Below are 15,936 nucleotides of genomic sequence, written 5' to 3'. Positions count from 1 at the left end.
CAGAGCATTCTCTCTAACATGTGGTTCTGATCAAGTCACTTCTTTGATGACAATCAATTATCAATTCCCCACTGTGGTCAGGATGGAATCATGCTCCTGAATGGCCAGCTCTGTACTGAATGCATCTTCTCCCATCAGACAGACAGACAGACACACACACACACACACACACACTAGCAGCCTCTCTCCTCAATCTAGTCTCATCCCTATCTATTTAGCCTTTCTTTGGTGCTGTTTACAGGTCAATTGCTCCCTTTATCAAGATTCTTTCTGCCCATTCTCAGCCTTCAGAACCCAGCATAAACGGTTTCCCCCTTTCCAGGAACAGCTCCCTGAACAGCAAGTCTGGCCTAAGTGTCCTTCCTCAGTGCCTCACAAGCACTCGAATATCTTTCTGTCCTAACAGCTCTCCCACTGGACCAGAACTTTCTTGAGAGCAGGACTTTTAGCTCTCTATCTTGAGCGCCTAGCACAATGATTACTCTATACTTGATGTTCAAAAAATGAATGAATTGAACAAAGAACTGAAGATTGTTTGTTACAATTGGAGAAAATGGTAACCAGGTGAAAGCAACAGAGTCAAAATCTTCAGCCACCAGCACAGGCTCTGGTCAGTGAGAGGGGACACTGGAGGTAAATGGCTAGAATGGCCATATTGGGGCATATCGCCTGAATGTCAGTTCTGCCTGTATGTGACAAGCAGGAACTAATCTAGAAGGTTGCACAAAGGCCAAGTTATAGAGGGCGATGTGTATTGTAAGCTAGTGTCTGAACTTTGTGCAGTCAACACGGAGATGCCACTGAAGACTTCTGATGTATCATTCCAGTTTGATTTTAGGAAGATCACTCTGGCTTCCGTGTGGAGGGTGCATAGAAAATGGAAAGGGAGTAAGAATGGAGGCAAGGAGACCCCTGAAGAGGCTGCCTGTGCCAGTGTTCTTGTTGTAGCACAGTACTAGGGTGTTGTTGGTGCTCCATACAAAAAAAAATGGGATGCTGTCTCTTCTCATTGAAATCGGAAAACACAAGGAGCCAGACACTACGTCATGTGATTAACCTTAGTGAGACCAACCTTGGGGGGAATGAGGTACAGAAACAGGTTATGAGGGGGAATGTTCTAAAAAGCTGAAGTGAAGTCTTCAAAGGCCAATCTCCCTTCTGTCAGTGGGATAACCTAGTTCTATTCAGGGCAGAGTGAATGAAAGCATCAAGATATTGTAGTATGTTTTTTTAAAACTTCAAATTCCAAAGTTCCATTTGAATGGCCATATTTAACATTTGGGTGAAAAAGCTGTTCTGAGAGATCCATTGAAATACCTGTTTTGCCCAAGAAGTAGGGCTCAACCAAGTCCCTTTCCAGTATCCCACAGAACCATAGAGCTCTTATCCTTCTATTGCTTGCCTCAGAGTCAAAGCTCCTGTGAGTTAGGGCCCAAATAGGACGTTGGTTACTGAATCCGTAAGGTCATGCTTATGCTCTCATTTTCAGAGTCAGACCCAACGAGGGTGTGGATGCCGGCTCTTCCATCCACACAGCTGTGAGGCCTCAGTGGCCATTTAACTTCTCTCTGCCCCTCAGTTTCTACGTTCACGAAATGGGACTTAAAATAATGGTAATTGCCTCATACAGTTGTCATGAGGTCTTAATGAGATGCTGTGTTTAAAGTCTTTGGCACAGTGCAAACAGTCACACTATATTATGTAGAGTATCACTGTCATCTTGGGTGACATCTTCAATTTCTTCCTTGATAAAATGGAGATAATAATGTTCACCATTGTTTCTTAAGTTCCCAGCACAACACCTAGCACACAACAGATGCTCAAACAACAAAACCCCAAAACCCTTCCCAAAAAACCATTTGTTGAATAAACAAATGAATGAATGAGGAGAAGGGAAAGGAGAAGAGTATCTTTTGTAATTGTCTTAACAATTGTCCTGAGGCTCAAGTGAGGTAGAGCTGAAGAAAGCCTTCTGTGGACAGTGAAATGCTATTCAAAGGTAAGCTAATAATAATATTAGCATTTTAGAATAAAGAAGCTCCTTGATTGGCATATTTTTCCAAGATTTTATTCAGTATGTCTCATATTTTGGCTACTGGTCCTTAACATTATTCAATTAACTCTCCAAGGGTCTAATTATGTGACCCCTGGCAACTCAGAAGTCTTAGGCCGAGCTCCCTAGACTGGGCTGTAATACGTGGTGAGGGCATGTGGAGGACCTCCTGATCCTTGAAGTTATTCTCTGTATTGTACTGGGTATAATCTTAAATGTCAAAATTAGAGCTTTATTCCTCAGTATACTGAACAAGGGATTTGCGTTTAGTGAAAAACTTATAACTCCATAGGGATTAACTCATTTCTCCCCTTCCCGAGAGTGGAGTTTGATAAAGGGTATGCTAGAGTGCAAGAGATTTGGAAGCCACTAGGAATAAAAAAAATGTAGAAGGGCAATCCCACAGGGCCTGGACACTTCAAAAGTTTTGTGCCCCTTGCTCAGCCGTGGATGCTGGGTTTTTATCTCTACTTTCCAATAACCTTTATTGTGAAGTGACTGTTAGGAGATCAGTGTAAACTTCTAGAAGAAACAAATGACTTTGAGTCCTTACAAAATGGGTATTATAATTACCCTCTACCAGTACTCACCCACAGTTGTTCCCAACACTGGAGTTAGATAATCTGGGTTCAAATTCAGGCTCTTTCACTTACTAGCTACGTGACCTTAGGGAAGTTATTAAACCTCTTTCTGCCTCCTTGTTTTTTACCTGTAAAAGGGATAATAGTAGCAGCTATCTCAAGTATGACAAAAATGACCCATGCAAAACTATGTCATTAGAGATCAGAGTGGTGGTTACCCTTGGTGAGGAGGTAGTGACTGGACAAGGCCATAGGTAAGCTTCTGGCATGGTGGTCATGTTTTTCATCTGGGTGCTGGTGACAGGGATGTATTCAATCTCTAAAAATATGATATGTGTACAATTCTATATCTACATTATTTTTAATAAAAAGCTTTTTAAAAAATCCATGTAAACAACTTGACACGTAATAAGTATTCAATCAGCATAGAATAAGTTACTGTTAGCCATTATTCTTATCTCCTGCTGAGTGATCACCCTCTAAGGCTTTAACATTATTCCTAAGCTAAGAAAAATAGGGAATAAGATGAGGTCAGGGAATATTCACACTTAGGTGTCAGGAAATTATGCTAAATAGATCCTTTTCGCTATTGTCTCTAATGTTTTGAATGCTTCCTTCTAGAAATACTACAGCACAGTTAGACTCGGTCACACTTCCAGAATTTCTCCTCTTAGGTGAGCATCTTATTTGTAAAGAAGAGATTAGGGGCCTGTCAGGAGCTGAGTTTGCTTAGCACTTTGTGGAAGATTGAGAAAATGTCAAGCGGCCATATTTGAATCAGGGTTGTGGTGAAGCTGGCCAGGCTGATAGAAATACCATTTCCTGGTGGCACCACCGTTTAGAATAGAGGTCCTGAAAACAGAGAGGAAAAATCCCCACAAAAACACTGCCATAGCCTAGTGTTATCATAATACTGTAAGCTCAAAATGTCTTGACCCAGCGCCCCCAGCAAGGTCATCTCAGAAACAACTGGGCTTTAGCAACTTGTCTTACCTGCCTCAGAATGACTAAGGCCTATTTAAACCTCGTGGTTAGTTAATCATTAACGAAGATTTTTGATAAACAAAGTAGAGCAAGCCAAGAAAAAAGGATGGCTAAAAATTAGCTCAGGAAAGGTCATATTTCTTGCAAATGCAGGGTTTGGTGTTGCATTTGATTGTGAGTATAATTGTGTGGAATGGAGTCACAGGGAAATATAATCCCATTGAGAAAGCCAGTGAGTCTCTGAAGATTTTACTTGGAACCATACTGTGCCCTCAGTTATCTGGAGGACTATAGGCCTCCCTCATCTTTGCTGAGAAGCCCTGCATCTGTAGGGCTTCCAGAGGGACAGTGGGGACATCTGGCCAGCACATATAGCTGCAGTATGATCTCCGAGAGAAAAGGAAGGTTCCAGAGGCTGGAAAGTGGATCTAAGGAAGGAAAGGGCGGAGAACCCTAAGAGCCTTGGGTGTCCCTACAAACTCTCCCCCACGAGATCAAGGTTGATGGGCATCACTTGGGGCAACGAAGACAGAAAGGTGGGAGTTGCCCACTAGGGGGAGTGCTCAAATGCACCATCCTGTTGATTGAAAGAAAGCCCTCAGTTTCTGTAGTTTGATAAAAGCAGGTCTCCACCATTTTCTGGAATTCAAAGTCCTAAGGAAGAATGATTTACAGCTCTTCCCACTTCCTTGTTATAGGGACCAAATCTCTTCCTTCTACAGTTAGCACAGGTCCATGAACCATGTTTAATGTTGAACGGAACTATGGTTGAGTTTCTTCACACCCTTTCTCTCTCTCTGAGACAGCTTATTCCAGGTCCCTGACTATTCCAAGGTTTTTCTTCTGGACTTGGCCACCTCCTATTCCCTCTTTTCTCTGCTTATCTGCCTTAATCCCTACTCATTCTGTAGATCTTTGCTCAGAAGCCACTTTGTTCCCCAAATCCTCCTTAACCCCCTGCACAAGCCTGCGTGGCTGCCACCTCCCATTTCAGAGCACTTGCAACACTGTCCTATCACGCCTGGGAGTTTCTAGAGAGCAGAGAGGGTCCAGTTTGTTGATTGTTGTCTCTCCAGCGCCTCGAGTTGGCATTCGATAAATGTTTACTGAACAAATGGAAACAAAAGGAATAAAAAGGGGTAAAATGGAAAGGCTTAAAAGAGTTAATGTAGCAGAATGCATTCACACTACAGGGGAAGAGAAAGGAAATCTGTTTCTTGAGTGCCTACAACATACCAGGCTTTTTTAGATTCATTAATTCATCTGATTTTCACAATAACCTTGTGAAGTCAGGATTGTTATTTCTATTTTACAATTAAGAAACTGGAGCTCAGAGAGGTGAGGCGTCTGTTCCAAAATCACATGTCTGGTCAGTAGCAAAGCTGGTGTTTTACCCCCCAGGCATGTGGACTACAAACCCAGCCTTGTTCCACTAGGTCACAGTGTTTGTGAGGTAAGTCTTTGGGCAAATTTTTCCAGGTATATTGGCGTGAGAAGTTAGGAAACAGGGGAATACTATATCTAGAAAGGGATGACTAAAGAGGGAAATGAGGGGAAAGAAAAGGCTGTATCCAGTCCAACAGCTTAGAGCTTGGAATTGAAGCAAAACACTTTGTGGATGTCTCCTGAGCCTCATTTTGTATTTAAACCTAATCATGCCCTTGACCTTGGGTGGTCAGAGATGGGGAATGTGTGAAGAAAGTGGTAGGGTAGGCATAAAGTGAATACATCTGTATCATCCTACCTAGTAGTCTTTTTAAAGGCTGAAGATGTATTTTTTTTTTTTAAGGGTCATGAGGTCAAAATGTCATTTCATCAAAACAGCCATACCAAAATGTCACATTTCGTGTTTTAACTCTGAGAGAAGCCGAGTGCCCAGGAGGCTTTATAACAAAGATACTATCACATAATCACTGAGGTAATATACTATACATTTCTGTTAAATAGTCAAGCACCCTAATATCCTTAAGACAGAGTTCGGTAAGCCAGTAAGGTCAGTTATAGCTAACGAAACACACCCAGCACAGTGTGTGCCAGTAACAGCATCCAATGAACATTGGACTGTCATGGGGTTTTCCTTCACTAGAAAAGAAAAACCAGAACTTTGTTTTCTAACTATTCTTTCAACTAAATAATACCTATGTATGTTGTCATGACAGATGTTTTTTTAGAATAAAAAAATGGCACCTACCTAGTGAAGAATCGGAAGGGTATAGGCGACTTCCCATGACAGTTCTTTAGCCTTCTCTATCATCTCTGGGACAGCCTTGCAGATAGAATTCCTTAAACCTCCCAGCGTGCATATTTCTAGCAGCTCCACTTAGAGACACTAGGTCTTCCAGGCTGAGAATAGGCATTTTCAGCCATTCTGCTTTCTCGTCCCCATCCGAGGAAAGAGTTCACATAGGGAAACATACTAGAACCCAACCAAAAACTGCACTTGTAGAAAAGCTTTTCTTTTCTTATTCTAGGCTCTGAAGGAGGTCGCTGGATGACTGTTTTTACCCATTTCCAGGGTCAGTGTGCTATTAGAAAAAACCTGAGACTTGGGATCTGACCGCAGATTTCAGTCCAGGTTTTTACCAGCCCACGTGAGCTTGGCCAGTCACATTGCCTGACCTGCCTACTTCACTGAGCTATTGTGAGGTTGACCCGAGATTCTGAGAGCCAAAGAGCCTAACGAGTCACGTAATCATAGCATTTGTCCCTACCCAACATGTTGTTTATCTGCTCAAACTGTGTTCTCCCACCAGAATGCAAGCTCTACTTGTGCAAGATTTTGTGGGTTTGTTCATGCTTGTAGCACCTACAACAGACCCTGGCACCTAGTGGCGGTATAATACCTATTTTGTACAATTGTTCTTTTTCTAATGAGATCAAACTCTGTGATTCTGCAGTTTGAAGGACATCTGTACTCTTCTCTTAGAAAAGGAATCAGCAGATCCTTGAAAATATTGCCTAATGATCTGTCATCTTGGTAAGTCTCCTGGCCCCTCTTGCGTCTAAAAAAGGCCTTTATCTTTTTAAGAGAAAGCAAGAAGTTACTGTTTCAAGAAAGGTGGGAAGTGACGCCACAAACCAGACTGCTCAAGACGAAGACGGTAAAATTCTTGATCAATGGCAAAGCCACGTGGGGAAAATTTTAAAAGTATTTCCATTGGCAGCCCATCACTTTCCCTTGAATCATTTGATTGGCTCTGCTGATGGATATTGTCTGAAGTTAGTGACGCTCTCCAGAGAAAAGGGAAGGAAGTGTTCTGCTAACCTTGCTGTGCGCTGTGAAAATGAGGAACACAAGACTTTGGTTTCCAGTGCAGTGACGGACATTCAGGTCATCCAGCGCTTTCACAAGACCACCGGACAAACCCAAAGTTGCCTCCATTTAGAGGTCTGAGTGTAAAGCTCTTGGGATCATAAACTTCAGTACTGACAGCAGTGACAGGCGTTGCCAAATCCTATTCCAGTCTAGATGTTGAGCAGAATTTGGGTGCTTAACCTTCAATCACCTAAGCCCAAGTTTGAAAATATTGATAATTCACCATTTTTACTATGTAACCCATCTTTGATGGTAATTCCAAGGCAAAGACAGGACAGTAACTTGCCTCCAGCTCAAAATACTAAACCAATTGCTTCCTTCTACACTGTAAAGCTCTTTCTGATTTTGTTAGGAAAAAATCAGTATAAAGAAAACACAATTTAAAATAAGGCCTGGAAATTGCTTTAAAGAAAGCTTTATTTACTACATACATCCTAAGAATGTATTGTATATGGAGCAAGATCTAAATAAATTTAAAAGCTTTTCAAATACAAAGCAACTAAAGATAACACCTAAATTGCTAGCATGTTTGAAACAGAGAACACTAAAGCTTTTTTTTTAAACATTTATATAGTTTGTTCTTAACCCTAAAAAAAAAAAAAAAAAAAGTTCACATTTCAAGTTATAAACTTACCTCAGTAGTGTATCTGAAATGGTTTTGAAACAGAAACAGACAGACCAGATAGGAGGCTCACCAACATTTGTTTTTAAGGTAGTTTGGTAGTTGCAATGTTAAGATATCAATTTTTTTTCTTTTCTTATTACTTTTTTTTTTTTTTTTTCAAATAATTTACAGGCATATGTAAAATACAGTAAGACCGCTGGGTCAGAGTCTCATCCAGTGAACCTCTGTGACAGTTCTTCATTGGAAGGACAGTACTTCTTTCACACAAAGTCAAGGGATGAGGATCTGATCCAAATTGCATTTTGTTGGATTACTCATTCCAACAGATTTGAGTTTGGATGCAGCTTGCTGGGTACATCATCAGGAACATTGCACAATTATTTATGTCATTCAAGAATGGCGGGAAATAAATGTTAGAAATGTTTAAAGGCCTTTGCAGGCACTCAATAATTTTACAGAATAGTTAAATAAATATTGCTTATATATAAAAAATTCATCCCACCCTAAAATGAGGGGGGAAAGAGGCATTTGGGAATGTCTTAATTTAAAACTGAAAACAAAACTGCAATAGTTGCTAAAGGCATGATCTTATTATTAATCCATAAATACGAATTCAGCCATCTGCAAAAATTGAGTGGAAAGATTTTACAGATCTCTAATATGACATAAAAACACAACTGTGTACTTGCTACCTATTGCACACCTCAATTCCTTGATGGAGCCTTTAAAAAAAGTTCCAAGTTGATGTATTTCCTAAAGCAGATGACAATCTTAACATTTTACTGTATTTTACATTCACTCTGATAAACACAAGCCTTGAAACAGGCACAACACTGCAACAATACATTTACTTCCTAATAAAACAACAATTTTTAATAACATTGAAATAAAATGGTTTCATTTTGCATTAAACTATACACCATGAACTTCTGCAACATGAAACAACTAAAAGCCAGCATTAGGAGATTATTTACAAACTATCTTTTAATTCCTCCAGGTCTCTCCTCCTCCTCCTGGGTGTGTAGGTCCCCATTCAGTACACCTGCCATGTGCGCAGCTACGGAGGAAAGCCCTGCTCAATAAACATATTTCCAACACCCTTGCTGCCCAAGACATTTCGCACTGAAACATGATAAAAGCAACTAGAAGCATTAACTTTCTGTGACTAGAGTCTTTGGGGGCCTTGTCTACAATGACATTCACTGTCTCTACAAACTCATACTTCAAAAAATGAATAAAATAAAAGCATTAGAAAAAGAATTAAGGTTTTATAGAAGACAAATAGCTACGCAAAGATGTCTTATGGAAACTATGAAAACCTTGTGCTTATGCATACTCTGCTATTGAAAATACCTTCCCAACCAAAACAGAACAAAAAAACCCACAACAAGACACCCCCTACCCCTGACAAAAACCCAGGAAGAAGTATAAAAGCCATCAATGTTCTATCAGAGTAATTCATTTTGCCCTAGACTTGCCAGACTCACAGGTGGGGCTGGGGAAAGGAGGAAGGAAGGAGTAGGGGTGTGGGGAGGGAAAGACAAATGGAGAATGAACAGGGTCCAGGGTGATGGTGGCAGGTGAGAGCTTTCCAGTGTTTGGACTCAGATATGTGACAAGTCTTTTCAACATGGGCTTAAGGAGAAATCGAGTGTTTAATTCCTTAAAAAAAAAAAAAAAAAAAAAAAGAACTGTCATAGAGAACAGATGGTAACACCGTCAACCCTTAATGCCAGCTAAAATAGAGATTTTACTCACTTTAAAATTGCACTTTCCAGTATAACTTTTAAAATAACATTTTATGTAGTATTTTAAAGCACTATTGTTTGTATCTTTAAATATTGAATATATTTTTCAAAATAGTTCCCTAGCTGCTCAAGTGTGCTTTTCAATATATAGTTGATATATTATTGAAGGTACTACAAAATAGAAATCTCTGGAGTGCAGAAGTTAAGAAAATAACCTTCATACTGAAAATATATCCTTAAAAATACAAAAAACAAAAACCTCTATACAAATGTACTACAGCGTACAAATTTTTCAGAGATGGTATTAAGGCACGAACCATTGCAAGTCTCTTAGAAATGTATGAACACAGGCTGCTAAATTGCAAATAGTCTTAAAAAAAAACTAGTGAAAACTTCATCATGAATATAAAATATTTCAGTATGACATTTCATAACATTCTTCACTTTCATAGGTGTGCTAATCCTGCACGTTCTTTCTTCATAAATAGTAAAGTGTTCCTTCAGGGGTAGTTCGTGGTCTGTCTCCACTCTCCTCACCAGTGTCAGTATGTCTGGTAGACGTCGTGGATGGGCACCTGGATAGCAGCGGCGGGGAAGGCCTGAGGTATGTAGCCCGCATATCCTCCATAGACGGCAGCAGCGGCAGCCGCGTTCTTCTGTAGTGTGGCGATCGTGGCCGTGGCTGGAGCAGCAAACGGAACGTAACTGGCCCCGTAGATCCCAGCAGTGGGAATTCTCTGAACGTTTGGAGCCACTGTATACACTGGAGTTATCGGGCGGCCCTGAGGAGGAGAGACAGAAAGGATCCTCACTGACTGCGCGTAGGTGCCTGTTCCATTTAGTCACCTATTCCTTCCAAGGCTCCGTTCGTTCTTTCAGTTCCCGGGGTTCGGGGGTAGGAGGAGGTAAAAGCGAAGGTTTTCATTCTCAGGGTGGGGTTGGGGGAGGGGGGCAGAGGGGTAAAGCACATAACTGCTGTAAGGGAAGGTGGAAAGAGCCATAAGGTAAGCTGGAAATTCATCCTCCAGGCGCATCCAAATTCGACTGGTCAAAGTGACAGAACTGTAGAGCTACAAGTTAAATAGTCTGGAATCTTCTACCCGCCATCCCTCTCAATCAGCATGAGCAGGCTAGCAAAGGGAGTTGAGTAATCTACCCTTTGCTCAGATGATCTCGTTGTAATTAAAAATATTTTCCCTAAAGTATATACCAGCTGCTTCAACTCTAATTTAACTGAAGGAACAAGATGCTTCAAAAACAGAGAGGAAAACAGACTGTGACAATGTTATGGAACCAAGTATATAGATCTCTGAAGGGGCAGCTTTTTAAGCTGTGACCAAAAAAACAAAAAACAAAAAAACAAAAAAACCTGCAACCCTCTACAATTTTCAGCAAATGCTACTGATGGTTTCAACCTAAGATATGACACCACTATATATACAGTTGACCCTTGAACGACAGGGTTTGAACTGAGTGGGTCCACTTATATGTGGATTTTTTCCAATATATTCAGCACAGTACTGTAAATGCATTTTCTCGTCCCTATGATTTTCTTAATAATATTTTCTTTTCTTTAGCTTACTTTATTGTGAGAATACAGAACATAATACATGTAACATACACAATATGTGTTTTACTGACACATACGTTTATGTTATCAGTAAGCCTTCTGGTCAAGCAGTAGCTTGCCAGTAGTAGTGATTTTGCGGAATCAAGAGCCAATTATGGATTTGCAACTGCGTGGGGGGTTGGCAGACCCAACCTTTGTGTTGTTCAAGGGCCAACTGTATCCAAGTGATTGTGGAAGAATTGTAGAAAAGGAACTGAGGAACTTGGGAAGTTGGAGAAAGCATCCCAGAAGTAGAGACACTTGAGCTGGGTTCTGAATGATAAGGAGGAGTTTCCACAGGAAGAAGTGGGGAAAGGCAAGCTAACTAAAGCCGCCTCACTGCCGATGCCACCACTAGCTCTATAAAAGCCCCTGCTACCTGCTCCTCTCTACTTGGAAGTGTAACACACTATTTTCACAACAGACAGGGGTAGAGAGTGAAGACTGTGGTTCAGTATTTCCCAAAGGGTTTGCTATCAAGCTAGTTCTGCGAGATGCTTTATGGAAAAGGGGATTTGTGGTCAAATAAAACACACATTTAATGAAATATCTAGTGCCCCTTATGTTCCTGAGAACGCCCTGGAGTCAATGCTGCTATGGCCTGTACGTTTTAGTGCATCTTCAAAATAAACAATTCAGGAGAGATGAAATGGAAGATTCTATTTTAAAAATTCTCTCTTCCTGGATTTCCATAAGGGAATTAGTTATCTTTCCTTTACAAAATCTCCAAATGAGAGTCGCAAAATTATGTTCAAAGGAAATTCACCACCTGAGAGCCATTTTGTCAACTGTAACCAAAATGATAATTATACCAATGATAATAATAACTGAGAGACTACGGTATGCTAGGCACTATTCTAAGTACCTTATTTGTATGATGTTATGGAATCATCACAACCACCAATGAAGCTGGTACTGTGACTATACAGAGAGGATGTGTTAAATGACTTGCACAAGGTGACACAGCTTTTAAGCAATGGAATGTAGGACTCTGGAGCCAGCACTTTTAGCCCCGTATTATCTGGTCTCCTACAACATGTTAACAATGACTACCTCACTGGCATTGCTTCATAACCACAGACAGAAACTTCAGAATTGGGAAGCCTGTGGTTTGCAGCAAGACACAAGCAAGTTTTTACAAACATATGGACGTTTATTTAGTGACAAAGGGACACAACTGTAGGGAGGGAGAAATCCGAGAGATACATTTTCATGTACTACCATCCAGTCCCCAACACCTGGGTGTGGCTGGGGTGGTTGGGGATGGGGAAAGAGAGGAAAAGGCCCCATCAAGAGGAACGGTTATCCTTGTTCTACTTATCCCAAAGATTTCTGAAGACTGGGGACACTTTGAGAAATAAATTTGAAAAAGTGTCTATGCCAGCAAAAATTTTTTTAAATTACTTATAAAGGCTATGGGGCACCTGGGTGGCACAGTCGGTTAAGCGTCCGACTTCAGCCAGGTCACGATCTCGCGGTCCGTGAGTTCGAGCCCCGCGTCAGGCTCTGGGCTGATGGCTCGGAGCCTGGAGCCTGTTTCCGATTCTGTCTCCCTCTCTCTCTGCCCCTCCCCCGTTCATGCTCTGTCTCTCTCTGTCCCCCCCCAAAAAAAAAAAAAGTTGAAAAAAAAATTACTTATAAAGGCTATATGAAATTTAGGATATAAAATGGCTAAACAGGAACATCCCTAAGCACGTGCAAGACAGAGGAGTATGAATGAAAGTGTTCCACGGGAAGGTTCTGGAAGTAATGCTGGGAACTGATTTCTAGTGTGGCTCCACTCAGAAAGGTGTTCTATTCACCAATCAGTAGTGCTTAAAACGCTCCTTCCTCTGCTGCAACTTGGCAGAGAATACGGGCGAGGCAGAGAGCTGAACATTTTGAGAACCCAGGTCAATGAACTCAGAGGGAGGTCCCCGAGTACCTAGATCAGTGGGTGAGCACCAAGAAGCACACACACTCAAAGAAGTCATTCCTGCGGTTCACAAGTAAGTAGCTACAAGCAATTTGCACGATATGTTGAAGGAAGGAAAAAATCTGCCCTGGGATCAACGGATAACAACTGTACACTGAACCAAGTCATAAGCAAAGACTTTGAACAAAGACCCTGATGGCGACATTCAGTGCAGACCGATAAAAGACAGAAACAGCCTGTGATCTAGAGCGTGAGTCCAAGAACTGGAATTTGGGACACTATGCACCAAGGACAAAAGTTCACGAGTTTCTTAGTAATGAGAAATTAGAAATGACCAGAATTCCACTAAGTGTCGTTTGTAGGTTACTCTAGATATTTATAGTGAGTTCACAAAAAGTAGCTACATTTAGCTGCCATCTTACAGTATGAGTCATTTACAACCTATTCCTTTTCTTGGCTTTAGTTAGTCCAGACTAGACGACTACTTGATGATACATTGGTAAATGAATAAATTTCAGCTGGAGTGACCCTTTCTGAATAACACAGCCCAGAATGGTGCACAGCGAGGGCAAAAGCAAATATATAGCACCATAGTGCAGTGGCTCACAAGCATGGCTCTATTTCAGCATTGCTGAGGAGCCTATACAAAACACGGATTCTAGAACTCCAGCCCAGTTCTGCTCATTGGGTATCTTCCGGGGTTTGCGTCTAAGAAATCTGTTTTTTGTTTTTAAGTTTATTTATTTATTTGGAGCACGAGAGAGAGAGTTTGCACACACTCCCGAGCAAGGGAGGAGCAGGGAAAGAGGGAGAGAGAGAATCCCAAACAGAGAATCTTGCACTCACAGCACTGAGCCTGATGCAGGGCTTACTCCCATGAACTATGAGATCACGACTTGAGCCAAAACCAAGAGTCGGATGCTTAACCGACTGAGTGACCCAGGTGCTCCTAAGAATCTGCTTTTTAAACATACTCCCTGGATAATTCTTATCCAGTTAGGTAAGAGACCCTAGGTCTGAGTATATGTGCTTGTGGAATGATAAGGTATTTGAGATTCACTGCCTCACAAAAAGTAGCTTTAACACGATGTTTTTGTTGTTCTTGTTTTGGATGAATGACATTATCACCTATAGGTATTCCCTAAGTGCTATGCACTGAAGACAAAAAGAAATGTAAGATGTAGCTCGTGGTCTAGAGGAGCTTCATCAGTTGGGGAGACAGAACATACTGGCAGTCATATGCCAAGTAACAACGTGGGTAATGAGAAACACAGGAGACATGATTTCCAAGCCTAGGTGGTTGGGAAAGATTCTACAGAAGACTCGGGGCTGAAAAGACCACAGAAAAGAGAAGCTATGAGTAAAGGTGGGGAAGGAGGCTGAAACAGGAAGACAGGACAGGGAGGAGGTATGGGGAGAGCTGGATCAGGTTGGAGAAGAGGATTAAGGGTGGATTTTGCAAAGTTTTGTTTTTTTATTATTATTTTTAAAAATATTTTAATTTATTTTTGAGAGAGAGAGACAGAGAATGAGTGGGAGGGGCAGAGACAGAGGGAGACAGAATCCAAAGCAGGCTCCAGGCTCTGAGCTGTCAGCACAGAGCCCGAATTGGGGCTTGAACTCATGAACTGCAAGATTGTGACCTGAGCTGAAGTCAGACACTTAACTGACTGAGCCACCCAGGTGCCCCTGTAAAATTATTATATATCTACATTTCTACAGATATACATTTTTAAAGTTTATTTATTTATTTTGAGACAGAGAGACAGAGACAGAGAGAATATCCCAAGCAGGCTCCACGCTGCCAGTGAGGAACCCAGTGCAGAGGGCTTGAACCCATGGACCAGATCATGACCTGAGCTAAAATCGAGAGTCGGACACTTAACCGACTGAGCCACCCAGGTGCCCCTCCACAGATATTTCTCTCTCCATGCACACACACTTACACACTTACACACCTGTGTGTGGATACACAGGTGTAAATATTCATACCCGGCAGAAGGGGGGCTGGGGGGGGGGGGAAGGGCAGGGAGAGAGAACTTAAAAAATCATCACTGAACTGCAATTTGGCAAGTGAAAATGTGAGCGATCTCCCTGGACTTTGCAAGTCAGCCCCTTAACAGTAAGAACATGAATTAAAAATTATCCAGCATCGTAATATTGAATGCACAACATTATATGCACAGTATTATGACACCGTGAAGAATTACACGTGTCATTTCTGCACCCTGCCTCCCATCTTTAATACAGTGATAATATTAGGGTAGTATAATTATTCTTTCAAACTTTTCCGTCCTGTCATGATTTACAGTAACATTTTTTCTTCACCCAATCCCATACTTCATTGGAGAGCTCGGCACACAGCAAACTCTCCTGCTGCATTGTCAGTGAATCTGTGATTAACAGAAGCCTCACACACAAATGACAATGACCACAGCAAGGGCTCTACCTGGAAAGGTGGCGGCGTTGACACAGCAGGAATGACGGCGGCGGCGGCGGCGGCAGCTGCAGCGCTGGCTGGGTCTGGCTGCACCGCGATGGGGCTGATCATGTGCTCCATTGTGTGGATTTTGCCATCTTCAATTATCTTAGGGGCTGGGGCGGCCTGAAATACGGAATACTGGGCCCCAATGGCAGGGATGGCCACTGTAAGAGAAAGGAAATGCACACGGCTTGAAAGTCCCGAGAAAGATGTGTCACTTCCTTGGTATTTTTCAAAACCAAGTTTAGTGGTCACGGGCCTCCCCTGCCAATTAATGTTGTCTCTCAGTACAGGTAACAAGGTGCTACCCAAGAGGAAGAAAGGGTTGCTGGCAGGCAGGCCCCCTGTTCATCTTGCAAAAGGATCCACGTGTGTACGGAGGGGTCTCCCAACAGATGCTCACGCAAGGGGGGTCCAGAGTTGGGTTCCGCACCAACATTTTTCCTACCGTTTCTACGGAGAAATCTCATTTTGAATCTTACTCTTAATGTCCAGCAAAGGAAAGGGCCTTCTGACTGAGACAGCAGGTTCAAGGCGAGACGTGATCAGAGGCCCTCCAGCGTGGGAGAGTGAGCCTGTTGGTCCTCATCACTCACCTCGCTCATTACCAGACCCGCCACCCT

The 15,936-nt window shown here is 41.9% G+C and overlaps 1 protein-coding gene across 9 annotated transcripts in view; it reads right to left on the bottom strand.

Moving 5' to 3' along the window:
- Positions 1-7,333: 7,333 nt before the first annotated feature.
- Positions 7,334-15,936, bottom strand: part of RBM47 (RNA binding motif protein 47) — a 161,028-nt gene continuing 152,425 nt past the window's right edge. For all 9 annotated transcript variants that reach the window (XM_027055767.2, XM_053217439.1, XM_053217437.1 and 6 more), the window contains 2 exons: positions 15,281-15,477; positions 7,334-10,089 (listed from right to left, as the gene is read on the bottom strand). In XM_027055767.2, coding sequence (XP_026911568.1) covers positions 9,850-10,089; positions 15,281-15,477 — 437 coding nt within the window. In that variant the 3' untranslated portion in view covers positions 7,334-9,849. The remainder of the gene's footprint in view (positions 10,090-15,280; positions 15,478-15,936) is intronic.

The sequence above is a fragment of the Acinonyx jubatus genome, chromosome B1 (assembly GCF_027475565.1).
Source record: "Acinonyx jubatus isolate Ajub_Pintada_27869175 chromosome B1, VMU_Ajub_asm_v1.0, whole genome shotgun sequence".
NCBI classification, from domain to species: domain Eukaryota; kingdom Metazoa; phylum Chordata; class Mammalia; order Carnivora; family Felidae; genus Acinonyx; species Acinonyx jubatus.
This window is presented reverse-complemented; position numbering and strand designations above follow the sequence as displayed.